The sequence below is a fragment of the Carassius carassius genome, chromosome 30 (genome assembly GCF_963082965.1).
Source record: "Carassius carassius chromosome 30, fCarCar2.1, whole genome shotgun sequence".
NCBI lineage: Eukaryota > Metazoa > Chordata > Actinopteri > Cypriniformes > Cyprinidae > Carassius > Carassius carassius.
This window is the reverse complement of record NC_081784.1, coordinates 7,472,922-7,499,219: the sequence shown is the minus strand read 5'-3', so window position 1 is coordinate 7,499,219 and position 26,298 is coordinate 7,472,922. Positions and strand designations below refer to the sequence as shown.

The 26,298-nt window shown below is 39.3% G+C and overlaps 1 protein-coding gene across 2 annotated transcripts; it reads right to left on the bottom strand.

Moving 5' to 3' along the window:
- Window positions 1–698: 698 nt before the first annotated feature.
- Window positions 699–25,651, bottom strand: LOC132110495 (E3 ubiquitin-protein ligase TRIM9-like). 2 transcript variants are annotated; one of them, XM_059517149.1, is made up of 11 exons: window positions 24,690–25,651; window positions 18,724–18,819; window positions 18,499–18,621; window positions 15,962–16,072; window positions 14,547–14,700; window positions 14,268–14,413; window positions 9,979–10,117; window positions 7,980–8,018; window positions 7,458–7,761; window positions 2,404–2,566; window positions 699–2,185 (listed from the first exon to the last, which is right to left on the bottom strand). In XM_059517149.1, the coding sequence occupies exons 1-11, from the start codon at window positions 25,518–25,520 to the stop codon at window positions 2,108–2,110; spliced, it is 2,184 nt and encodes a 727-aa protein (XP_059373132.1). In that variant the 5' UTR covers window positions 25,521–25,651; the 3' UTR covers window positions 699–2,107. The 2 variants fall into 2 exon arrangements, with proteins under 2 accessions (XP_059373132.1, XP_059373133.1); XM_059517150.1 differs by lacking the exon at window positions 7,980–8,018 and having other exon boundaries at window positions 24,690–25,646.
- Between the last annotated feature and the right edge of the window lie 647 nt (window positions 25,652–26,298).

Below are 26,298 nucleotides of genomic sequence, written 5' to 3'. Positions count from 1 at the left end.
TAATACTTTTTTCGAAGGAATGTTTATAAAAATTACTTAAATGTCCTAATTGAACTATGGCCTAATCCTGGTTTAGGCTAAGCCCCGTCTATGAAACCGGGCCGTTATGTATTAAGATGTATAAAAGTTCATTTTAGTGCTGCTTTGTAATTGTTTTTTGTTCTTTATGCATTTTATCTACCATATAAGGTTTGTTTTTGGAGTACATCATCTCTGGGTTTTTAACATATGTTGAATTGAGTTTGCAGTCATTCACATTTACATATTTGTTACATATTGTTATTGTAATTTAGCTTCTATCTTAATTTCTTTATTATTATTATTATTGTTTAGTTGGAGGCTATACAAATAAGCCATTTCAGGTTTTCTGTATCTCCCTGCACAGTATATGTACTGTACTTTTTCTTTTTTTTTTATTGTATATATTTAGATTTTTGTACGGATAAACTTATTAAGAAAACAACAACAACTAAACTTTAAAGTAACAATGAAATTGTTTTTTATTTAAATTATTAAAATATTTGTGTGTGTGTCTCTCTCTCTCTCTGTGTATATATATATATATATATATATATATATATATATATATATATATATATATAAAACCCTCATTACGATTTAAAAAATTAACATTATTGCAAACTTTGCCGTTGCAAATTTGCACAAACATTTTTCAAAGGGAAATAACAGAAGACAGCTTTATATTGCACCTAATCCAGTTTATTGAGCATAGAACTTTACAGATAACAACAATTCAGACACAATATGAATAATAATAATGATAATAATAATAATACATTTGTTATATTGGGATTCATTTATTAAAAAATACAATTTACAATGGGTGAAATTTTCCCTCACTGCACCCACACATTCAATTGTTTGTTGAGCATAAACCATCTGCTCAACAAACAGATAAAGTACAGCACCTGCTCCATATTCTAACCCCACCAGTGGGATTTTAAATATTTTTCTTAATGCAAAAGTGCATCCTTTATGGTAAACTAATAGCCAATGCTTCAAGCAGCTACAATGTATGGTCTCGTTTAAAGTCCTCTCTCTTTTGGATTTGCAGCTCTATTCTTTTATATTGCAATATTTTCTCACATTGAACATAAGCAGCACCAGATATTTGTTTAGCATTTGCGTTAAGCTTGTGCAGATTTGAGGCAGCAATGGAGAAATCAAACAAAGAGAGAGAAACAAAACATTTATTCATTATCATCTCTCCATAAAACGACACGCAAGGCTGTGAAAATGCCTGTGTGTGTGCATGTATTTGTTTCAATTAGTGTTTTCTATTCTGTTCAACAAACAGAAAGCCATTACCTCCTCACTGACACACATTCAGCTCATTCTGGAATTGTCTTATATGTCCCAAATGTATGTTTGATCATCCACTGTGAATGTGGTAGGAAGGCTGGAAATTTCTCATGTTGATTGAGGTGTAAGATGACAGAGTTTAGGTTTAGGGATCGGGTTTGGCTCAGGGTTTACAGTTTGAGTTTCAGGGTACGGTTTAGGATATATAACATTAACTGAGGCATAATATACACGAGGAGGTTGTAACATTAGATATTTTACTCTAGTTTCTGTCCCCATCAGCAGTTAAAATGACCTTTATACGCAACAGAACATGTTTATGTAATGTAAAATGCATCCTCTAAGGTCTAACACATCAGTAACTTATTTCTAAGCTTAACTTCACACAGAGGATTTTATCATGAAACAACAGACAAACATCTGTTCATAACCAGTAATCTGGGAGATCACATCCATGAGCACCTTTTCCATAAAAACAACAATGACAACATTAATAATAATAATCATATCTAGAAAAAGTGTAAGAAAGAGAAAGGGAAATGATTCAAGAATTTCAATATCAATTACCTCACTTACATCAGGGTCAGAGTTATGGTTCAGGTTAAGTTAACACTAACCCTCACATAGAACACGTCCATTTACATTTCAGAGCTCTCAGACCTTGTTCAAATGAATTAATGACAGTCTGCAGCAATTCCCCCGCAAAGCACTCACAGCTGAATCCATGCACACTTGTCTGTGCGTGTGTGTTTGTCTATGAGTGTGTATCAGTTGTAATGACTCTTCAGCAGACTGAGCCTGCAGCTTCAGATTCTCCAGGTGTATAAAAATCAGGAATAGGCAGACCAGAATGAAGAGTCACCTATGAAAAGAAACACACACAAAAATTAAGATATATCTTATTGCTCAAAAAAGCCTTTTGGTTCAAGTTAGCATATTAGTACTTCATATAGAACTTTTTGAAAGCAGATAGAAAGTGTGTTGCATCATAAACTTCATACAGATCACATCACATCCATTTTCACCTAAGTATATTCTTTTATGGATTTTATTTTATTGAATTAATGAAATTAATGTTACCTGAACATTGCGGTTGAGGCTGATGGCCGGGTAGTACATGCCCTCCAGTGTGTTGAAGGCAACGGGTCCCTGTTGCTCATCATTTATCAAAAACAACAGAATCCCACGAGTGAAATCCAGCAGCACACCCACAGTTGCTCCTTTACTTATTCCTCCATCCGTACTGAGAGAGTGAGAAGAGAAAATAAAATTAAATGAAAAGACAATGCATTGATTAAATAGAGTGCAAGACCTATAACAGACCCTCATGTTTTTCAGTCAAACACAAAGAAAATGCAAAAGTGTCATTTTTATAGTCAACATTAATATGAGCATTTCCTACAAATATATTACAGATACTGTTAGACTGCTCTCTCCTCTGCGTGAGAATAACATGAACCAGCAGCAGGTGGCAGTAATGCATCACGTTTTTTTCCATCAACTTGAATGTGCTGTAGTTTTGCTCACCAGCCCCATCTTTCCAGCATGTGCATTTTGTCTAAAACCATGCCTCCAAAAACATGATAGGCAACCAGATGTAAGCAAGCCTGAACATACACATTCATTAAAAGGCAGAGATATTTTTGCGATTCACAGAGCCTAGGACCTTAAATAAACTAAAATTCCCAGGACACCTATTTCAGTGATATCCCTCAGATAGTAAGGACATTTTAAGCATGTTAATCCACAACATACGGCGCCTTAGAAATAATATTCAGATCCAACAGCTGATTCTACCACACCATCCATACACAGGTAAAAACACTGAAGGTGGGAGCTGCCACTGCCAGCTGACGGTACAACTGCGGTGTGATTTATGAAACTGTAACACTAGTATTGTATTTGCAATCTCTAGAAAAAAAGCTTTTTTTTAAATGTAAGTGGGTGTATTTTCTGTTTTGACAGAAAACCATGTTTGCAGGATTCTTCTGTGGTGGCACCTTGTCACAACATTGGCAATAATTTTGTCGACATTTCACAAATATATCTTTTAAACGTACTGTAGTTTATGAGTCATTATTTGACTAAGGACTATTACAAAAACATTTAGAGGACTATTACAACATTTATTTAATTATTAAAATTAGCTTCATTCATTGCTTCATCTAAGATTTAAATAGCATCCACTTTGTAACCAAGGGCAACAGTGAACATTTGTGATGAGGCGTTTTATCAGGCATCTTTCCAAGAATTTCTTTCTATGATTTTAGAATAATATAATGTAATGCATTTTTTAAAAAGGTGATTGATATCTGCACTGTAAAAATATATATTTTTTGAAGTTGTGAATAAAGCAAAGAATATTTGGAGTATACTGTTTCAGTTTTTCTATAAAAGTTCACATTTAATTCAGTGTGTTCCTGTCACAGTGTCTGGGTTGTGTCCCTGGGTTTCCACTAGATGTCCCCCTTTCTCACGGTGTCTGTCACCTTATCACTTCCTGTTCCCTTATTTGGTCACCTTCCTCCTTGTTAGTAATTGATTGTTCCCCACCTGTCTCCTGTTCCCTCATTATCCTTCTGTGTATTTATACCCGGTCTGTCTGAGTCTGTGTTACGGAGTCCTTGTTTAATGTCCTATAGTTATTCATGTCCGTCGCTTCTTGCCTTGCTTTGCCTTGTCTTCGTGTCTTGTTTATGTTCGATATTCTGGTTTTGACCCTGCCTGGACTGTTTACCCCTTTGGTTTACCCTTTAATAAATGACTTACCTGCAATTGGTTCTATCTCCGTGCCTCATTGGATCCCTGCCGTGACAGAAGGACTCCGTCACACTAGGAACCAGCGGTATGTCATTTTTCCGTTCCCCAGCCAAGATGGCGGAGCGGCGAACCAAGTACCTTCGGTTGATCGCCCTCCGCCAAGAGGGCAATGAAGTGGGTGCCCTGGCTCAGGTGTTCTGGTCCCTGGCCGAGGGCATGGGCTACAACGATGCGGCCCTCAAGGACTATTTCAATGGCGGGCTGGATGATCCAGTGTCTCATGAGGAGATGGCGCAGTTAGAGACACTGGAATTCTGGGAATTCGTGCGCTACCTGCAGCATCGGCTTCGGTGGGATGCCCCAGCCACTTCGGTCTCTTCCGGCGGGGTGGTCGTCAGCCCAGCACCACTGCCCAGGATGGCAACCAGCCAAGCGCCACAACCCAAGATGGCCACCAGTCCAGCACCACTGCCCAGGATGGCTAACAGCCAAGCGCCACAGCACAAGATGGCCGCTAACCCAGCGCCAATGCCCAAATTGGCCACTTTTCCAGCGCCACAGCCCAAGATGGCCGCCAGCCCAGCGCCAATGCCCAAATTGGCCACCGGTTCAGCGCCACAGCCCAAATTGGCCACCGGTCCAGCACCACAGCACAAGGTGGCCGCTAACCCAGCGCCAATGCCCAAATTGGCCACCGTTCCAGCACCACAGCCCAAGATGGCCACCAGCCCAGCGCCAATGCCCAAATTGGCCACCGGTTCAGCTCCACAACCCAAGATGGCCGTCAGCCTAGCGCCACAGCACCAGATGGCTGTCAGCCAAGCGCCACAGCACAAGATGGCCGCTAACCCAGCGCCAATGCCCAGATTGGCCACCGGTCCAGCGCCACAGTACAGGATGGCCGCCAGCCCAGCGCCAATGCCCAAATTGGCCACCGGTTCAGCGCCACAGTACAAGATGGCCGCCAGCCCAGCACCACAGTACAAGAGGGCCGCCTGTCCAGAGTCATGGCCCAAGATGGCTGCTTGCCCAGCGCCGTTGCACAGGATGAGAGTCTCAGTTGACCCTTCCGGAGTCTAGTCAGGTGCCAGTTGACCCTCCGGAGTCGAGTCAGGTGCCAGTTGACCCTCCGGAGTCGAGTCAGGTGCCAGTTGACCCTCCGGAGTCGAGTCAGGTGCCAATTGACCCTCCGGAGTCAAGTCAGGTGCCAATTGACCCTCCGGAATCGAGTCAGGTGCCAATTGACCCTCCGGAATCGAGTCAGGTGCCAGTGAACTCTCCAGAGTCGAGTCAGGTGCCAGTGAACTCTCCAGAGTCGAGTCAGGTGCCAGTGAACTCTCCAGAGTCGAGTCAGGTGCCAGTGAACTCTCCAGAGTCGGGGCTAGTCACCGCTGATCCTCCAGAGTCGGGGCTAGTCACCGCTGATCCTCCAGAGTCGGGGCTAGTCACCGCTGATCCTCCAGAGTCGGGGCTGGTCACCGCTGATCCTCCAGAGTCGGGGCTGGTCACCGCTGATCCTCCAGAGTCGGGGCTGGTCACCGCTGATCCTCCAGAGTCGGGGCTGGTCACCGCTGATCCTCCAGAGTCGGGGCTGGTCACCGCTGATCCTCCAGAGTCGGGGCTGGTCACCGCTGATCCTCCAGAGTCGGGGCTGGTCACCGCTGATCCTCCAGAGTCGGGGCTGGTCACCGCTGATCCTCCAGAGTCGGGGCTGGTCACCGCTGATCCTCCAGAGTCGGGGCTGGTCACCGCTTATCCTCCAGAGTCGGGGCTGGTCAGCGTTGACCTTTCAGAGTCAAGTCAAGTCACCGGTGGTCTTCAAGGACTGAGTCAAGTCACCGGTGGTCTTCAAGGACTGAGTCAAGTCACCGGTGGTCTTCAAGGACTGAGTCAAGTCACCGGTGGTCTTCAAGGACTGAGTCAAGTCACCGGTGGTCTTCAAGGACTGAGTCAAGTCACCGGTGATCTTCAAGGACTGAGTCAAGTCACCTCTGATCTTCATGAACAAAGGCAAGTCACCAATGATCTTCATGAGCAGTGTCAGGCCAGCACCAATCTTCTGGAGTCCAGTAAGGACACCAGGGGATTACCAGAGTTTTGTTGTCCCATTGATCCAGCCGCACGGAGGTCTGCTGGGGGCCTTCCGCCCTGACCACACGGTTGTGGGGGTCTTCCGCTCCGCCCTGGAGGACTCTGGCTTCGTCCACAAGGACGTGGTGGTCTTCTGCTCCACCCTGGGGGGCTTCCGTCCTGACCACACGGTTGAGGTGGTCTTCTGCTCCGCCCTGGGAGGCTTCCGCCCTGACCACACGGTTGTGGTGGTCCTCTGCTCCGCCCTGGGGGACTCCAGTCTCCACCACATGGACGGTGTGGTCTTCTGCCCCGCCCTGGAGGGGCTTCATGTTGTTTTTTGTTTTTGTGTTCACTCCTGTCCCTGTTCCTCTCTGTGAGCCTGGCCCTCCGTCCCTCCCCCTGAACCTCCTCCGGTCCTCCTCCCTCCTGGTCTCTCTGTTTTGTGTCTACACTTCTGGTATCTGTTCCCCATGATTTTTTTTTTCTGGCCCTCCGTCCCTCCCCCTGAGCCTCCACCTGTCCGCCTCCCTCCTGGTCTCTGTTTTGTGTCTGTCGTGGAGCGTCTGGGAGCCGCTCCGTAGAGGGGGGGTACTGTCACAGTGTCTGGGTTGTGTCCCTGGGTTTCCACTAGATGTCCCCCTTTCTCACGGTGTCTGTCACCTTATCACTTCCTGTTCCCTTATTTGGTCACCTTCCTCCTTGTTAGTAATTGATTGTTCCCCACCTGTCTCCTGTTCCCTCATTATCCTTCTGTGTATTTATACCCGGTCTGTCTGAGTCTGTGTTACGGAGTCCTTGTTTAATGTCCTATAGTTATTCATGTCCGTCGCTTCTTGCCTTGCTTTGCCTTGTCTTCGTGTCTTGTTTATGTTCGATATTCTGGTTTTGACCCTGCCTGGACTGTTTACCCCTTTGGTTTACCCTTTAATAAATGACTTACCTGCAATTGGTTCTATCTCCGTGCCTCATTGGATCCCTGCCGTGACAGTTCCTAGCTGTATCTTTGTAACTGTTTTAAAATTTATTAGCAATTTCTGAGTGATAATTCTTTCCACACCAATCGGTTTTCAGTGTATGAGAACAAGCTGGTAAGCAATTAATTGCATTAAATTGGCTTCTTTTTTAATTTTGCTAAAATTGTGAGCAACATGGCTTTTAATGGTCATGGCTTCTGAATAAGTAAAAGCATGATGTATAGAAATGTAATTATTTAAGATTATCATGCTAATCATTTAATCCTAATTTTCATCTAAAGAAGTTCCAAAACACACATGCACACATTGCCAAACATGTATTCATACCGATTGGTGTGCGAGTTGTTATGCATGAACCAGGAGCGGTTGTTGTCCACATACATGGCCCAGGCTTTGTCATCCTTCCCCAGCATCACATCCTTCATGACATCCGCACGGGCGATTCCAAACGCAGGGTCGGGGTGATTATCATATCGATCGATGGTCATCTCCCAGTAGTGCACGCCACGAGAGAACCCTGTGTTGCCCATGACAACACGGTCATCGTAACTGTTACACGTCACCGTGAGGTTGTCGTTAGACAAGATGATGTCAGGGTGGGCCGATGCAGGGTCAAAGGTGAACCAGGCAACTGCAGAAACAACACACATACATACAGTCATGAAGGCTGGTTGAGCTTTGATTTACAGTAAGAATAAAAGTCCAGATGAGTTTAAGAACACAGAGACACTGCAAATCAAACTTGCAAACACACACTCATCTCACACACGCCAACAAACATACACAAGCAGACAAGAAAGGGTCTATGAGTTTAACGATGATGATGTTCTGATATTCAGGCATTCATACCTTCTGCCAGAGTTTTACTACCATATGAAGGTGGACTCACTGAAATTAAGAGAAAGAAAGAGGGGAAAAGAGCGAGAGAATGTTGAAGAGATAAAGAAAAGTGGAAAAGGCAGAGAAATGCAGAGGACAGGAAATGCAGAGGGGTTAAGGAGAGAAAAAAAGAAAGTAACAGAATTGGGTACTGAAAGAGAGGAAGGAAAGCAGCAGATCAGGGAAGCTGGACTTACTTAGAGCTTATAAGTAATAAATGGCTATAGAGCGTTAGTACAGTTAACAGCACAGTAACAATGATATTCATTTATATTAGTAACATACAATTAGACATACAATGGTGTTCATAAAGACCTCCACAGTAGACTGTCAATGTGACGTCACTGGCACTTTCCATGAATAGGGCAGAAAAAAAGAACCAGAACTTACTTAATATTTTTTTTTCATTAAGTGATCAATGGTAAATGCCCAAAATTCCAGGAATTCAAACTAAATATAATAAGACCTGTGTGATTTTTTATTTATTTTAAATGATGATTTTGCAACAATGCAACAATTTGTGGTTCCATTATTTTCAAGTAATTTACAATTAACCTGTTAAGTCTGACTTATTTTATTTGTTATTATATTATTATTTTATTATTAATATTATTATATTATCATAAGATGATAACCAGAATGTGACGAGTGGGGCGGGGGCGAGGGACATGGGAGAGAGGCCGGTGGAGTGATTGGAGATGAGCTACACCTGTTCGACCCACCGGTCTCGAGGCCCACGGAGGAGATGGAAGGATATAAAACTGGAGCAACGACAGTGAAGGACGAGAGAGGACCAAGACCTTTTATATCCTTCCATCTCCTCCGTGGGCCTCTAGACCGGTGGGTCGAACAAGTGTAGCTCATCTCCAATCACTCCACCGGCCTCTCTCCCATGTCCCTCGGCCCCGCCCCACTCGTCACACAGAAAAATTCTCACTTTTTAAATGTAAGAATGTAATGCTAAAATATAATATTATAATATAAAATGAAAAAATAAAAGTTTTTATTGAGTATTATATTTGATACATCAGGCTTTTGTAGCTCATATAGTATGACATACGAAAATATGGAGCTTAAATATAAGGAGGAAAAGCACCATCATTTTATTGAGCTATTTTATTTTATTACATTTTAAACTGAACATTTAGAAATTAGTGCTGATGTTTATATGGAAAAAAGTCAGATGAAATTCTGATAGCTTGCAATACAATGATGATTGAGAGATATACTAATAAATATTCCTCAAAAGCCTGATGTATCATATTTGATACTCATCTTTTAACATAAACATCAGAAATAATTATACAACAGCTATAAAATCTGACAACAATATATGTATAAAAAAATCTTAAAAGGTAAAGTGAATTAGTTTTGAATAATGTTTAAGGGTGAAACATGCATGCAAAACGAATCTAATTTTAAGTTAAAAACTTGTTTATAAATTGTATCCGATGGCCTAACAACAAAAACGTTGTGACGAGTGGGGCGGGGCCGAGGGACGTGGGAACGAGCGAGGCCGGTGGAGTGATTGGAGATGAACGACACCTGTTCGACCCACCGGTCTTGAGTCCCATGGAGGAGATGGAAGGATATAAAACAGGAGCGACGACAGTGAAGGACGAGAGAGGACCGGGCCTGGATTTTAGTTTGTGTTTTGATTTTTATTTGTGCGCGTCAGTCGTCCGTGAGGGGCTGATGCGCTGTTTTGTGTTTATGTTGATTATTAAAGTTTCATTTGATTGTCCGCCGGTTCCCGCCTCCTTCTTCCCGATGATTAGGAAGGTTTTATCATTACAAACGTATCCCTCCCATTGCTTAAAAAAGACACCAAAGTATATTCTATTTGTGGAAACTGCATACTATATCGACAGAACTAATACAATTCTGCTGTATTTTTTTGCACTGACATGCTCAAGCTTCCCTGTGTATAGAGTGAGTGTGTGTGTAACAGTGAGGTAACATCTCTTACCCTCTGATGTCTGCATGACAAGCGTTTTGCTGTACTGGCCGACTCCACTGGAATTATACGCTTTAACACGAGATTTATAAGCGCTGTTGAAGTGTAGACCATCCACAGTGCATATCATCTCTGTACCAACATACACTTCCTGCAGAAAACACACTTTAGTTATTAAACACACATGGTTAACACCCTTACAGCTTACTATATACTGCACATTATATACTGAATACTGCCTACTATTTGTGTTAAAATGTGTTAACGTGACAGTCTAATCAAAGATTGAGTGCACTACATTGTCGAATATGTACCCAACACACAGTGCTTTGTTGTAAACTGCATTATGACTAACAAATTAAGTCTATATCAGAATAGCATGCCACCATACTCTATTACTATAGTAAGAGTAGTATGCTACTTCAAATTCAACTAGGCATTCCAAGGCATGCAGAAAGTATACATTCTACAAAAATAAAATGATGTAGTATGCTATGTGTATTCTATTTCTGCAGTATGTAGTACACATACTTAGCATAGAATTCACATTTCTATATGCTGATGAATATCTTGGGAAAAACACAATGTGATACTGTTTCTAAAAATCTACCCGAAAATGGAGCAAATATGAGAACACATGAACCTGACTTTCTAAAATAAGGGCTTGGCCTGTTTAGAAGATAGTGTGTGTGTGTGTGTGTGTGTGTGTGTGTGTGTGTTTGAGTGTCAGTGTGTAGGTGACAATATATGTGTCTAAGAGAGAGTCATTCAATGCATATGTGTAAGTGTGTAAGTGTGTGTGTGTGTGTGTGTGTGTGTGTGTTTGTGTGGCTATATATGGTAAAAGCATCTAAGTTTGATCTCAGGTGATTCATTTTATGATCAGATCACTCAATTCGAATCATTATTCAAAGACATTTAGAATATTTAGAAATATTTTTATTTATTTATTTTTATTAAATCAGTAATATTAAAGTAACATTAAAAACTTTTATTTTGTTACAAAAGATTTCTATTTCAAAAACATGCTGTTCTTTTGAGCTCTCTAGTCATTAAATAATGCTGAAAGAAAATGTGTCATGGTTTCCACAAAAAATATTAAGCAGCACAAATGTTTTCAATATTGACAATGATAAGAAATATTTCTTGAGCACCAAATCAGCATTTTAGAATGATGCCAAGAATCATGTGACACTGAAGACTGGAGTAATGACTGCTGAAAATGCAGCTTTGTTATCACAAGAATAAGTTATATTTAAATAGAAAACACAATATTATATACATTTCTCAATACTGCTGCTTTTACTGCATATTTAATCAAATAAATTCAGATTTGATGAGCATAAAAGAATATATGAACCCCAAATATGTAACTTGTATGTAACCCCGAAATTAAATGACATTAAAGGTACAGGTTGTAGGACCTGTCACTAGACGGCGCACTACCAAAACAATAACAATCGCGTGGTTTGATGATGCTAAGAAGGAGCATGGAATGATGGGATTTGTTGTCTTCTACCCAACCCCTGACGGTCATCAATCAGACGGAAAGATAAATCATGGATTTAACGCGAGTTCAACGATTTGCGCGAGTAGAATACATACAAAGTCAATGCAAAGACACGATCAGACTATAGATCAGACGCGTCCTCGCATGGGTCTAGAGACGCGATGCCCCCCGTTTGGCGTGTATGCCCCATTATACTAATCTTGTTAGATACGAATCTCTGTAAAGATACGAATCAAAACAACTCACCTGTCGAGTAAAACACAAGCGAGATCGACATCTCTTTCTAGTTGAAGTTTGGCGCAAAGCTACTTCCGGGTTTGTCCACGACACTGTTGTCATGTGGTTTCTACGTCAGTTAAGGCGGTAACAAAGGGTAACTAACGTCATTGACAGGCGACTGCACTGCCCCGTGTCACTGTTTAGAATGGGAATTTTCTCATGATTTACAAGTTGAAAACATTAGAGATATTGTTAGTAATCAGCTGGACAAAATATATAACACTAGTGGTTTTTGGATATTTTACTGCAAATATCTTACAAATTGTACCTTTAAATCACAACTGGCCACTTGTGATCATAGACAGTAAAAGAAATGGACACAGCGACCCCATTGGATTCAACTGGGACAAGTGAAGTCAATTAGAAGCACGCACTTCCTGGGGGTCGGGCGTACTGCGCAGACTCAAACTGAGCTTGATGACGTAGATGTCACGTGAGCAACCTGTAAGTCTTCTAATCGCTGTGCCAAGAGAAATCTGAATCACCCACCGAATCTTGCAGAGAAGGCGAGCGTGAACAGGAGCAAATTTTGGTAAGTATTTTGATTAATAATCTCCCTTGACTTCATGCCTCCACGTTCCCCCGATTGCCTCATTGACAGTAAAAGATTGTCTGCGAGCTTCTCCTCCTGGCCATACAGTAATTTCTCTAATGTGCGACAGAGAGTCGCTGGTTATGACGCAATCGTTAGCCTATTTTTTTACAAAAAATGCTTCTACGGGACCATAACGTAAGATACAAGGTAATGGAGCCTTTTATACATTTTCATGTTTCTTTAGAAATAATTAATGGACAAATGTAGTCTTTAAACGCCTCAGATGTAAAGTTATTCGCTGTCAAAGTGACACCAAAATGAATGGGAATCAATGGAATGCTAACAGCAGGTGGGGGTCTGCTAGCCAATGCAAATATGAAACCCTGCCCCCTGGTTGTGATCAGAGTATGTGAGTGGAGTGGAGCATCAACAAATCCTTGCTCAACAAATTTGTGGCCAAAGTATTTCATTACGTTTGGACATATCACATAGTTCTCTTCAGAACTTATACTAAACAAAAAATAAATACACAATACTAGAAGAATAGTTTAAAAAAAATATATAAAACATTTAAAATAATAATATAAAATACTAATTTATCAAAATTATTTAATCAAAAATAACTTAATTTATGTTCCTAAGATGAACAAAGGTCTTACGGGATTGAGGTGAAATGATGGTGAGTAGTTAACGACAGAAGTTTCATTTTTGGGTGAACGATCAAGTATAAACGGGGCCAGAGAGTGACAGTGGTTGTGTGTGTTCATGCAAGCATTTATGATCGTGTAAATCTGTGTGTTTGTGGGTGCAGTGGTCCTCTAATATAAATAGACTTCTGCAGTGAGAGGCATGAATCATCTTTAGACTCTTCAGGCAAATGTGAGATGAGACACAATGTTTGTGGACTTGACTTAATCTATTGGAAATGCATGCGCGTTCCTCATCATTTATATGAACTTCCCTCATTCTGACTGCTCAGTGGCAAATGACAAACCCACGCTAAACAATATCACTATATTAATACAATGAACACTCACATCAGATGTGTACTTGCGTGTGTATATGCATGAATAATGTTTACTCAAATTTTTGTTCCTTTAGAGCAAAACCTCTTTCTCTGACTGATCATTGAGTCAGCTGAGCAGAATCATCATGCAGTGTCCAAAAAATAATAATGTACGGTCTCTGTAGGATTCCTCCATTTCCTTGGAATAGTCATTATTATACCAGTTTTGCTCGATGCTACTATGAAAATATCTGTACTATTCTACAATGTAGTACTTTTATCATAAATTTAATCAGTGCTGTGTATTTCCACACATGATTTTGCACAGCTTCCGTTCCATATCGAAAATGAATGCATGGAGTTGAAATGCCGGCTGTTCAATTAGGCTCCAATTTAGAAAATATAAAGCTTTTCTAGCCCCACACTTTTTTTCAAACAATCTGCTAAGAAATATTTTTGGTGTGCATGCAGAAGCGAGATGCCCATTCAAGCTCAGAACTATCTGATATCTGGATCAAGAATCTAATAATTCCCATTCATCCTCATTGCAAAATAATGACTTCAGAATGGCTGTCAATGCTGAAAGATGCTTCTGAGCAGCAGAATGGTAGTTAAAAGTTTGGAATAATTGACCATTTTTAAACTGAGGTTAACATTTTGAAAGTCTCTAATGCCCACTAAGGGTGCATTTATTTGAACACCGAATTAGCATAATAAAATGATTTCTGAAGGTCCATGTGACTGGAGTAAAGGCTGCTAAGAAAATTCGTATAAAATTAATTAATTAATTAATTAATTAATTACTTTTTTTTCTTTCTTTTTTTTAATCAAATAAATGCAGTCTTGGTGAACATAACTTTTCATCCTTTTCAAACATTTAAAAAACCTTCATTATTCCAAACTTTTGACCGGTAATGCATATCTAATCTAATGAAGCACTGAAGGGTCCACTATGTTCATGTGACACTCACTCTGAACTGGCCTCCATTCCCATCATCCAGTTCTAAAATGTAGCCATCCACAGCAATGTTGGAGAGAGGCGGCTGTTTCCACGACAGAGTCGCACTGTTGGTTTGAGTACAGCACTCCTCTAACTGAAGAATAGGAGCGGCTGGAACTAAACACACACACAAAGCCACAAACAAAGACAGACTGCGTTATTTTGGGTCCAGTTTTCTGTCTTACTGTGTCATTAAGGAAAACCATGCAAAATAAATGAAACACACCCTATCACGTACACACAGACTCACCCTTCATCTGGACGAAGTCTAACTGGTGTATGGTCTGCAGCAGGGGACCGCTGTCCAGCGTCAGGTCAAAGTCACTGCTCATGCGAGGGGTCAGAGAGCCCTTCCCCCACTGATTCTCCGTCATATGGACCCGTCTTATCAAAGCATCTGAAATCTACACACACATACACACAAACTGTGATTCAGAATATATTACAAGGCATTAAGTCAAATTAATGAAGCATTGCCATTATGTAAATGTATGACCTTCTGTTAATTTAATAAGAATCCTTGGAGCAAGATACATTTTGTGATGAGAAAAGTTTTAAAAGGCAAGGTGTCATTGAGCAAGAGTGCATGTATTTGAGGAAAAGTTTTATAGGATCAAACACTTTTTAACGAATACATTTCCATGACCTTTCCATGCCCTCTCCACTCATTTATGAGTCATTTCTAGACAGTTTTCCATTTCAGTATCAGGTACCAGTCTTTTTTTAATCTTAGTGAATTGTGCAAAAGTCTTCACCAAGGTGCTCAAGAGACCAATGATGTTACACTGGCTTACAATAAGTTTTGCACAACACTCACAAAGAGTAATATAATAATATCTAGTACATATATTAAAGTTCTGGCCAACAACAATAAGCCAATTATTTTCATGTTATGGTTGATACTTGAAAAAAGGTTTAATAATTTATTTAAATTATTAAAACATGTATATTAATATATATTAAATGTATTATTATAATATATAAAAACTACTACTAAACAAAAACATTTAAATAAATAATTTAAAAATGAGACACTATAATTTATTTTCAAAAAAACTTTAAAAAAATATGCAAATGAATGTAGACTTCACCAAACAATAGAGTATGAAATAATGGCTGATGACTATTATTTAAATCATAATTGCATAATTTAACTGTTCATTGTATCATTTAATCATTTTTCAAATAAAAACACAATTTTGTAAAATGTTAAATAATTGTAAAAATTACATTTTTAGGGTTGAAATATTTTTTTTTACTTAAATAAATCCAAATAAAATGTTTTATAAAAACTGATAAAATGAACATTCACAAATATATAATACTGACCAATACAGAAAAATAAACAATTCAATATGGTACCAATACATATGTTTCACCCCTAATATCTAACCAATTAAATATTTTAGACCAGAGCAAAAGTTGAAAAAGCACTTGCTGCAGTGCACTCTGATGAAGGACTTCACTGAATTTCAGAGAAGCGGTCCAGTTTTTGGAATATCAATTTGCTCTACAGAAAACTGATTTGGATCTTGGTACACCCTTAAAATAGATCTCATGCATTCCTATCTATTAACAGTTTCATCTGATCTTTTTCTAGTGTATAATCATCCTAACTTTCTAGCAGATGAAGTTTATTAGTGTGATACTAAAAGGGTCAATGACCTGCAGGAAGCCGCTGGGGTCATTTTCTTTGATAACTTCCAGACAGTATTCCATTAGTCCTGTGGTCTGCCTCAACTTCACCGTGCAGTGGGATATCTGATCACGAACCACCTGAGACAAAAAGGAGATAAAGAGGCATAAAATAAGAGAAAGAATGAATTCATGATAACTGTGCTGTGGCAGGGTTGCTAGGCAACAGCAAGACCAACTGTCGGCATCCTCTCAGAGCAGCAAACACATCACTGACCTTTTACAAAAAAAAAAACATTAAAATCCATTTGCACTTCATGTCTGCATATTTCAGTGGATGAATGTATGTGTCAGTGTGTGCCTCTCCATCTTCTACTTAAACCTACCAGTTATATCTCCTTTACATGATGCACAAGTACACACTAATACGCACACATCCTCTAAAGCTGTAGATGAATGATTCCACACTGAATGATTCAAACATAAAACACTTCACATGAGAGCCATTCAAATCCAAACAGTATTAAACAGAACCAGACAGAACTGAATAAATGCAGTCTCATCTCGCAGAGCCACTGGTCAAAACTAGAACCCCAACATCTTTGTAACCATGGGAACAGGCCTGAGGCAGCATGGAGACAAGGAGGGAGAATAGGCCTATATAAGATGCTAGCAAAAGCACCTAATCTCAAATACTAGACCAGGCCCAGGACAACTTTAACATTACATTTCCCTTCATAACTCACAGACAAATATATGTGTCATCTTTCAATGTAAAAAAAAACATCTACATATGCCAAAAATAACAGTACCATTAATTGAATTGTACTGTGAAAAGTAGACCACAATTTAATCTTAACTGAAAACTATAACTGAATAATAATGCTGCACTGGAGGAGTTTTTTCAGAGAGAAAGAGAAATCTACTGCAAATGAGTTGAGTTAATTTCATCACTCAAGCTTGTTTGTTTGTTATTAAAGAAATTTAGAGATTTTTAAAATGCTTCTGTAATTTAATTTATAGATTATAGAAAACTTAAAAGAAATGGTAAGCAATAAAAGCACCTCAAATATGCAAATCAACATTTACATTTGCATAAATTTCGATCTGGACATCTAATTGAACAACTACCCAAAATCAGGGTCATGTTAGCGCTTTATAAGGTAGATGAGCTGACTAGAATTCTTCAGACTGTTTAAAAGCACACTGATTTCACATTTAGTTTCTTTCAGCTGCATTTCAACCAAAGAGAACTGCAGCACACTAACTATAGAAGCAGTCTCAGTGGATCAGCCTGGGATTCAGAATCTTATTCAAGGACACAATGACTCGAGGTTAAACCTAATGTCTCTGTGTTAATAGCCCAGATTTGTATCCATTAAGCTGCATTCCCCACATGAAAGAAACCCTTTTTATATGGCATAGGAAAAGAAAACAGGCTGTTTTGACACACCAACAATGGCTGGTGCCTGAAGAATGAGTCCATTCTGAATCCAACTTTGGCAGAAAAGAGATTTAATGAATTTTTAATGGGGAAATAGAAAGGATCCACAGTGCCCAGTCATCTGTTGCCCTAATACATCAATGTGTTGAGATTTCCATGCATGTCGGGTAAACACATTTTAATAAACTAAACACTAAACTAAATTCTGTCATCATTTGCTCACCCTCACGTCGTTTCAACGTTGTCCGTGTGATTTACTTTCTTCTGCTAGTCAGAAGAAGATATTTTGAAAAATTAGCAAATAACAAAACTCCTATTGATTTATTTTTGTCCATACAATGGATGTCAATGGGAGCCAAAACGACTTATTTGTAAACATATTTTCTTTTGTGTTCCACAGTAGCAACAAAGTCTTACAATACTGTTGGGTGGACTATGTGTTTTCAATGTATTTATTCCTACAAAGCTGAAAGATTCAATAAAACAGAATCCTCTTGCAATTAAAATAAATAAATAAATAAATAGAAAAACCTAAGTGTTAATCTAATTCATTCATCACTTCTATTAAAAAGCTTTAAGGTGGCAGTCGCTAAACCTCCAATTAAGAAATCAAATCGACTTGTGTGATTTGGGTAATTAGCACCAGATCCATTTTCCCCCAACTTTCCTTTACCTTGAAAATAGTACAGAGAGCTGTCATTCTGCTTTTGATTTTTATTAATCTACTCCAAAAAATAAGGAATTAAACCCAATAACTGAGAAGTGAATGTTGCATGTTGAGAAACATGAGAAACTCTAGAAAAAGCAGGCTGGATAATTGGTTTATGCATCTTGCCATGTTCTGTATGATAATGCATAAAGGTCCCTGCTGCCATGTACTTCATGTCACTACTACAATACTATATGACTCAATAATAAAAAAGGACTCTTCTATATTGATATATCGCAGGTGTTTTCTAATATTTCTATTTCTAATAATATTTCTAATAAAATATTGTGTTTTAGGTTTTAATGGAAATGTATAAACTCAGAAAAAATCCTGTCACATTTATATTAAACAAGCGGCATACTATATTCATCTTAGAGATTCTTTTTTGAGGATGTTTTGTGTGGTTGTGCTTACTGAGAGTTTGTGTTCATGTTCTTTGGTTACTCTGCTGAGAAGCTGAGCTTTCCTGCGGTTGAGAGCTTCAATTAGAGCATCACACTGTGCGACCAAACAAGCCTCAAATTCAACTCCATTCTCCTAAAACACAAGGTGAGGAAAAAATCATATCAGAAAAGTTGATATAGCACTGCACAGGTGTGTGTATGAGTGCATAAGTGTTAGTGTGTGTCACTGCTGTACCTGTATGTGTTGTACCATATTTCTGAGCTGCACCAGGAACTCTTTGGCCTCTGTGGCTCGATCAGACAGAACATTCAGAGCTTGAGAGAGCTGTCCCTGGAAATATAAAGACAGAAGGAGACATAGAGATGTGAGAAGACATAGAAACTTTATATAAAGAGCACTTGAACATTACTAACCTAATTTTACTAAAGATTTAGTAAATGACAGGTTATGTGTGAACCTTTCTAAAGCTTTTTGGATAAACCAGTTGTAAAATCTTACAAGAGAAAGGGGAAGTGACATAATTTGTGAGAGGTTAGTCATTAAATCTGTCATTTAAAGAGTGGGTGAGAGAATAGGAAGAGGAGTGAATGTGTGTGCATCAGGCAAAGTCAAAGAATGTTACTTTAGAGTGGGAAAAAATATCCTATTATAAATGTTCTCACATTGCTATGACAACCATCCGCCAAGAGACCTCCACTTTCATTTGTGGTCTGTCTCAAACGAGGAACAAAAATGAGAGAACAAGGAATTAAACAGAGTGCTCCAAATATCAAATTAAATAACAGCCTTATACATTAATCACTAGAACATTACATACTAGAGTCCTACATATGACAGCCTCACACACTAAAGCCCAGCACATTACAGCATTGCACGCTAATACAGTACATTAATACATAACATCCTAGACATTCTAAAGTCCTATGATGAGAACCCAGCAGGGACTGTGTTACAGAAACATCCTATCTTATGCATTTGTCCTGACTGAGAGCTGAAATCACCATTGTTGGTAAACAGATAAGACAGGATTCTAGAGTTTGGTTGGTTCTGCATGTAATAAGGGCCCAGTTGCTACAAACCCAATAGTTAAATAAATAGGACAAAACACCACAGGCAGAATGCTTTTTTTTTCTTGCACTGGTCAGTTTGGAGATTATATCATGTCTTATTTCAGACAAGTGGAAAGAAAACATAAAAAATTCACATTTAAGAGTTTATTATACTTTATGCATTTGCATATGTAGATTTTAATTGCAATGTATATCTTTAAAATGCCATTTTTTCAAAACGAGTTTTTCCTTCTGCACTGAACCAGAAATCTCCACTTCAATATATTCTTTGTATATTTAAACATAACACTTCAGAAAACATGTAATACAAAACAATTGTCTTAATGTACTGTGATTAATCAACCTGGAATACAAGATGAGTGATGTCGATTAGTTCAAATTTATACCACATTCACCAGTGTTGTCGGTCCGTGTATATTTTGGTCATTTGATTTTCTATTTAAAAATAAATAAAGATAAATGAGAAACGGTTTGATTTTCGTTTTTTCGTTTTGTTTAAGAAACGGAAAACGAAAATTTAGCTGCATTTTTCGTATTTTTGTTTGTGGGTAAAAAATGAGATTATGCTTTAATATTTGTTTGAATGTGTGGGCGGCGCTGAAACGCCCCTTTTCATCCCTTCTGTACTGCACCGACAAGCGGCAACCGCAAGCTCAGTTCATTTTCACCAGGAGAGAAGCGGCAGACAGCAGAGTATATTAATCCCGCGGATACTTTGCTAGTGGTGCTTGCAAGATAAAATAATAATAATAATAATAATAATTAATTAATTAATTAATTAAATTAATAATAAAATAAAAAATAATATTATAATTTTCCAGCTGCTGCATGTTATTGACAAAGCAGACTTGACAACTTTATTATTTTAATTATTTTAATTTTTATTTATTTTATTCTAGGCCATTCATAAAAAAAATAAAATGGGAAAAACCCAACCCCACATTTATAATAAAATTTATATTAAAATAAGTTAAGTTTTCCCCCATAATTAGTCTACTTTAAATGTTTTAATTATAGGCTATAGGCTACTTAGAATTATGTAATTCTATTCATAAGAATTCTGTAGATGACAGTATGAATATAGTGATGGTGTGACATCATTACAGATACTGAGTTCAGACGGGAAACACTGCACCTCTCGTTGGTTTCATTTGAATTACATAGGCCTAAATATAAAAATATTATTATTATTTTTCTATTTAAATGGATTATTTTAAAAGTAGACATGTCCAGCTAGATATGGTTCGTCTGATGCATGAGCCTGGTTCATTTCTGACGTTTCAGAAAGAAGCTAATGTAGACCGAGATGGCAGAAAGCACATCGTGTTGAGTTTTGTAAGGTTTTCGTGTTATTTAGGGTGTTTTACGATCCAAACTGACGGAGCTGAAGCTCTTTCCCCTGTTTTCGGGATGGAAGGTGTGGATCGGGATCCGCCGATCAGAGAAGTGCAGCAGACTACACTCTACAAGATAAAGCTTCAGTTGCTGTTGTTTGTAATAGCAAATGAAAACATAGGCTACTTGTGAGGTTTTTCTTAAATAGGTATAGAATAAAATTAGTAGGCTAAAAATCCGCATATTTCATGTCATTGTAGATCATATTAATTTCTGTTTGGTCAAAAAAAATGTATATATATATATATATATATATATATATATATATATATATATATAAAGCTTGCAAGCACCACTAGTATAGAATCCGCGGGATTAATATGCTCTACTGTCTGCCGCTTCTCTCCTGGTGAAAATGAACTGAGCTTGCGGTTGCCGCTTGTCGGTGCAGTACAGAAGGGATGAAAAGGGGCGTTTCAGCGCCGCCCACACATTCAAACAAATATTAAAGCATAATCTCATTTTTTACCCACAAACAAAAATACGAAAAATGCAGCTAAATTTTCGTTTTCCGTTTCTTAAACAAAACGAAAAAACGAAAATCAAACCGTTTCTCATTTATCTTTATTTATTTTTAAATAGAAAATCAAATGACCAAAATATACACGGACCGTTGTCTTACCATATAACCATTTGATTGCGTTAGTGGTGCAAAATTGCACACTTTGAGAGAAACGATTAAAATAATCCACCTCTGCTCTGGAACCATTTGAAATCATAATTCTGTTGAATTTGACCTTTACTACAAATCTTTAGCACTGTATGTTTTGCACTAGTAATAAACCAGTTTCAAAATCGAACTGGGAAATAAACAATTTATGTTTATATTTTAGTAAACTGTAAGTAAAATCTGTAATGTCTGAAAAATAGCCATGCAAAATGAACTGAACTTTTAAAAAAATACAAAATATTATATATGGCATAAGCTAAAATATAAAAAATTAAATATTTTGCACTTTTGCAAAAAGAAGGAATTTCACTTTTGGAGCATCAACACATCACAGGTCCCATTTCCTGCTTGCTGTGTAAGTGTCTATGTATGTAACATGGAAAGATAGATGGAGAAATGGAGAAAAGAGAAGCATATGGTGCCCTGAGGCTACAGCAAATCTACAATCTGTTTAGTGAATGATGAACAAGTGTCTGCAGTGCAGAAAGAGGCCATTTTCCTCTGATATGAGGCCAGCTTGCCAGTGTTCAATGAAACAGCTACATATGGGACCACAGTAGAGGACACTGATCCAAGATCTGATCTGTGCGTGCATGTGTGTGTGTGTGTCCCAGGTGCTAAAAGGGGGAAGCCGTATTTGGGTCTGCCGTGATGCTGCTGCTGTCCCAGTTCAAACTGATACTATGTAGCCACAACATCACACATGAGTGTACAGAGAGTAATGTAACTGAAGACACAAAATAATGTAGCTCAACACATGGAGTAATGCAGAACTCGAAATGAGGGGAAGGAAACAATGAATAGGAATGGTTTCCTCATGCTCATCTGTCTGCATCTGAAAATGTCTCCTTACCTACTTCAAAAGTGACAGAGGGTTGAATGTTAGTACCAAACAAAAGCAGTTTTAAAAAGCAAATAACAAAATAATAGGAATAACAAATTCCTGAAATGTACTATTTTTTGATTATTTGATTTGATTTCTTGATTAACAGATTTGATTAAAGTTATAGTAATTTAATTTCTGTCAATATTAGATATACATAACTGTCCAAAAGTTTGTTGTCTGTAAGATTTTAAATGTTTTTTTTTAAGAAGGTTGCCTTTATTTGATAAGAAATACAGTAAAAACAAATGTTATGAAATATTATGACAATATATGTATGTATTATAATGTAATTTTTTCCTGTGATGGCAAAGCTGAATTTTCAGCATCATTACTCCAGTATTCAGTGTCACATGATCCTTCAGAAATCATTCTAAAATGCTGATTTGGTGCTCAAAAACATTCCTTATTATTATCCATGTTAAAAACAGTTGTGCTGCTTAATATTTTCATAGAAACTTAGAACTGCTTTATAAACATTGATAATTTTAGGATTCTTTGATGAATAGAAAACTCAAATGAATAGCATTTTTCGTCTATTACTGACATAAAGTTCATCTTTAAAAATATTTTTTTATTTTATAAAATTGATTTAATTTAATAACACCATTAAAAGTAATCTTCAGCAAATATCAGAATGAATATACATTTTCATACTAACAATGTGGTACATTAGCATTTAAAATGACTGGTTTTACTTTTCAGTATATTAAAACATTGTGACGAGTGGGGCGGGGTCGAGGGACGTGGGAACAGGAGCGAGGCCGGTGGAGTGATTGGAGATGAGCGACACCTGCGACACTCGCCGGTCTCGAGTCCCACTGTCGTGCACCGGTTTTATATCCCTCCATCTCCTCCGTGGGACTCGAGACCGGTGAGTGTCGCAGGTGTCGCTCATCTCCAATCACTCCACCGGCCTCGCTCCTGTTCCCACGTCCCTCGGGCCCGCCCCACTCGTCACAAACAGAATTTTAATATTGCCCATTTATCACTTATCAGCCATGACATGACAATAATTATCAGGTTATCATATCACAAAGAATATTTAATATTGGAGGATCACTATGTAGTCTCACACCAACAATATTTCTAATTCTAAAGTAATGTACAGGCATAACCTGTGTGAAACCATGTACTTATTGATCCATCTCCCTCCCTCTTGATTGCTCATGTTTATGAATTAAATAAAACGGTATTGCTGGTGGTTTACCACTAAATTAACTCACTCAGAATTTATTAACTTGGATAAAGCAGCATGTTAGAACTAGGAGAGAGAGCAGGGACTCTTTCATTATTCTTCGCCTCTCCTATGGATACAGTCTTTCTCATCTACAGACAAGACATAGTAAATCAGCTCACTGCCTCACTGTATAATGTTGCTACAACAACAGGCCTCGTCCACTACATTTTTACATGATCCCTGAGGAACCCAGACACACTCAGTTAACACAAGCATCATGTACGATTTAATTCCCATCAACAGATATTTAGAAAATTACACATTACAGGAGCATTAAACCTCCATAACTTTAAAACAGCACCGCATGTGAACTGCAGTTATGAACATACTGTAGATGCCTCAAAATCCATGCAAATATATATTTTCCAAAAGAAGGTTTGCCTTGAATACTTGGATTTGATTTATTTTGTTTTTTTCCGCCTACTGAATCTGCTAGAGAGCTGGTGCGCAAGTGTTTTTCATCTGGCCTGAATCATGGCTGGCTGTGTCGTGCACTGTGTTTTAATTAGACCGGTGGTGTCTCACCCGTCTTACTGCACTAGACCTCTGATACTAAAACCAGAGTGCTCAGCCCACTGAAAAGAGATAAGAGCTGGTTTTAAAATGGTTTAGGGCACTTTTCAGCTGGTCAGCCTGCACACTCTTAAAAATAAAGGTTCTTTATTGGCATTGTTGGTTGCATGAATATCGTTTGCATGAACATCCATGGAATCTCTCCACTCCACAAAAGATACCTTACAGTGGAAAATGATTCTTTAGAGTATTCTTAACACTAAGAAAATAATGTTGTTTTTTTTAAGAACTGTTCATTGAAGGATTCTTTGGGGAACCAATAATTAGAATGTTGAAAACTTTTGTTAGTTCAGCTTAAACCAGTTGGATAGGCTGAAAGTCATCAGTAAAATCTTTTAATAGTAAACAACAATCTACACCAGTCCCCACCTTGTGGAGCTTCCACATGGCCCCCAGAGCTTTGACCTCATGAGTGGAGTGTTTGCCGTCCTCCAGACACTGGTAGCACACGGGGGTCTTACACTGGACGCAGTACATACTCAGGTTCTCCAGCTCGTGCTCGGTGCAGGTGGAGATCTTCCGGGGACTCGCGCGGCGGCTGATTCTGCCTTGCGCCGGCGGTACGAGACGGTGTTTGGCTAGTGGACCCCGGGGCGGGTGGCACCGTAGGCGGCACGGGTCGCAGTAGAACACGTCGCACTGCTCGCACATGACCGTCGCCTCGCGGGGGCTCTTCTCACACAGCTGGCACTTAAGCGCGGCCGCTTTACTCTGCTGGTACCGGTCCACAACCCCCTCCAGAACACGGTTCTTGGGGAAGCCCCGGAGCCCCCGGTCATCCAGCGTCAGGCTGCGATGGCACTGCGGGCAGGTGAGGCAGGAGTTTCGCGGGACAGGCGGCAGGACGCCGGTGTGAGGCAGCAGGTGGTGTTGCGCCTGGGGCGGATGAGGCACGCTAGGGGGGAAAACGCGCACCCCGTTGGGGGACTTTTGGCACGGGGTGGTCGGTGCGCTCACGAACCCTCCGTAAGAGCCGTATCCGCTGTCCGCCTCGCTGTACAGACTCATCTTATCCAGGTCTAAGTAATCATAATCGGAGCCTGACGCGCGGCTGCTCTGCGGGGATTCGGCGTCGGGCGTCTGCACCAGGATGTTTCTCGCGCAGGCCAGGCAGATATTATGCGAGCACGGCAGGATGATCGGCTCGCGGAAAAATGAGCCGCACACCGGGCATTTTAACTCCTCTTCCATTTCATCCATCTTGTTGTTCCAGCAGGTTTCGGAGACTTCCTATAAACAAAAACGGAATATTCCCTCCGATGGCAGCTCTGTACGTACGCGTCTCCTCCGTGTTCTCCGTATGTACCGGAGGATAGAGGAGGGGGCGGTATAAATTCGGTGGGCGTAGGCTGACTGCTGCACGAGCGCTAACGGCTACTGCTTAAAATCGCTGTCAGTTTACGTGATGAGCTCTAGAAATCCAATCACACTGATGATGCAAAGTATCACAGAAGTGCTTGATGAATTTGAGACACAGCCAATGTTTGTGGTAGTGCACCTGCTCTCACAGCCATCCAACGCCGCTTAAGGTGTGTTTATGTAAACTACATCACACGTCACTCTTCAGCTCTAGTGTTTGAAAGCAAAAAAAAAATCGGAGCTAAATCTGAAACGTACTCTCTTAATTGCAAGGTGGTGATAATTGCCTTAGGCGTAATTTTCATGGTAACGACAAAGAGAGCAGAATAATTCAAAAGAGAAAATGTGTCCAAACAGGTTACTGGAAGGTTGTTGAAAACGTTGTAGGCTAAACATAGGCCTATTTGAAAATGTGTAGATATAATTTATGTACATAAACAGCCATCCAATATAGACACTTGTCTATATCTCGGACCTTATAAAACAAAACATAGTCCTGCTTTAATTATTTATCACATTACTATAGATTTACACATCACAGCAACAGGCTATCACAATAACTGCAATGTTTCTTTAAAAGCTTATTTAGATAGTTCACCGTGCTAAAAAAGGTTGACCA

Bases quoted from the DNA above. Each gene is read 5' to 3' on its own strand.
- LOC132110495 (XM_059517149.1), bottom strand. From the start codon at position 25,520: ATGGATGAAATGGAAGAGGAGTTAAAATGCCCGGTGTGCGGCTCATTT. The intron at 10,118-14,267 runs GTGAGTGTCACA...TGTTTTCTGCAG, and splicing joins GGAATGGAGGCCAGTTCAGA to GAAGTGTATGTTGGTACAGA. The intron at 2,186-2,403 runs GTAACATTAATT...TTCTTTTCATAG, and splicing joins GCCTCAACCGCAATGTTCAG to GTGACTCTTCATTCTGGTCT.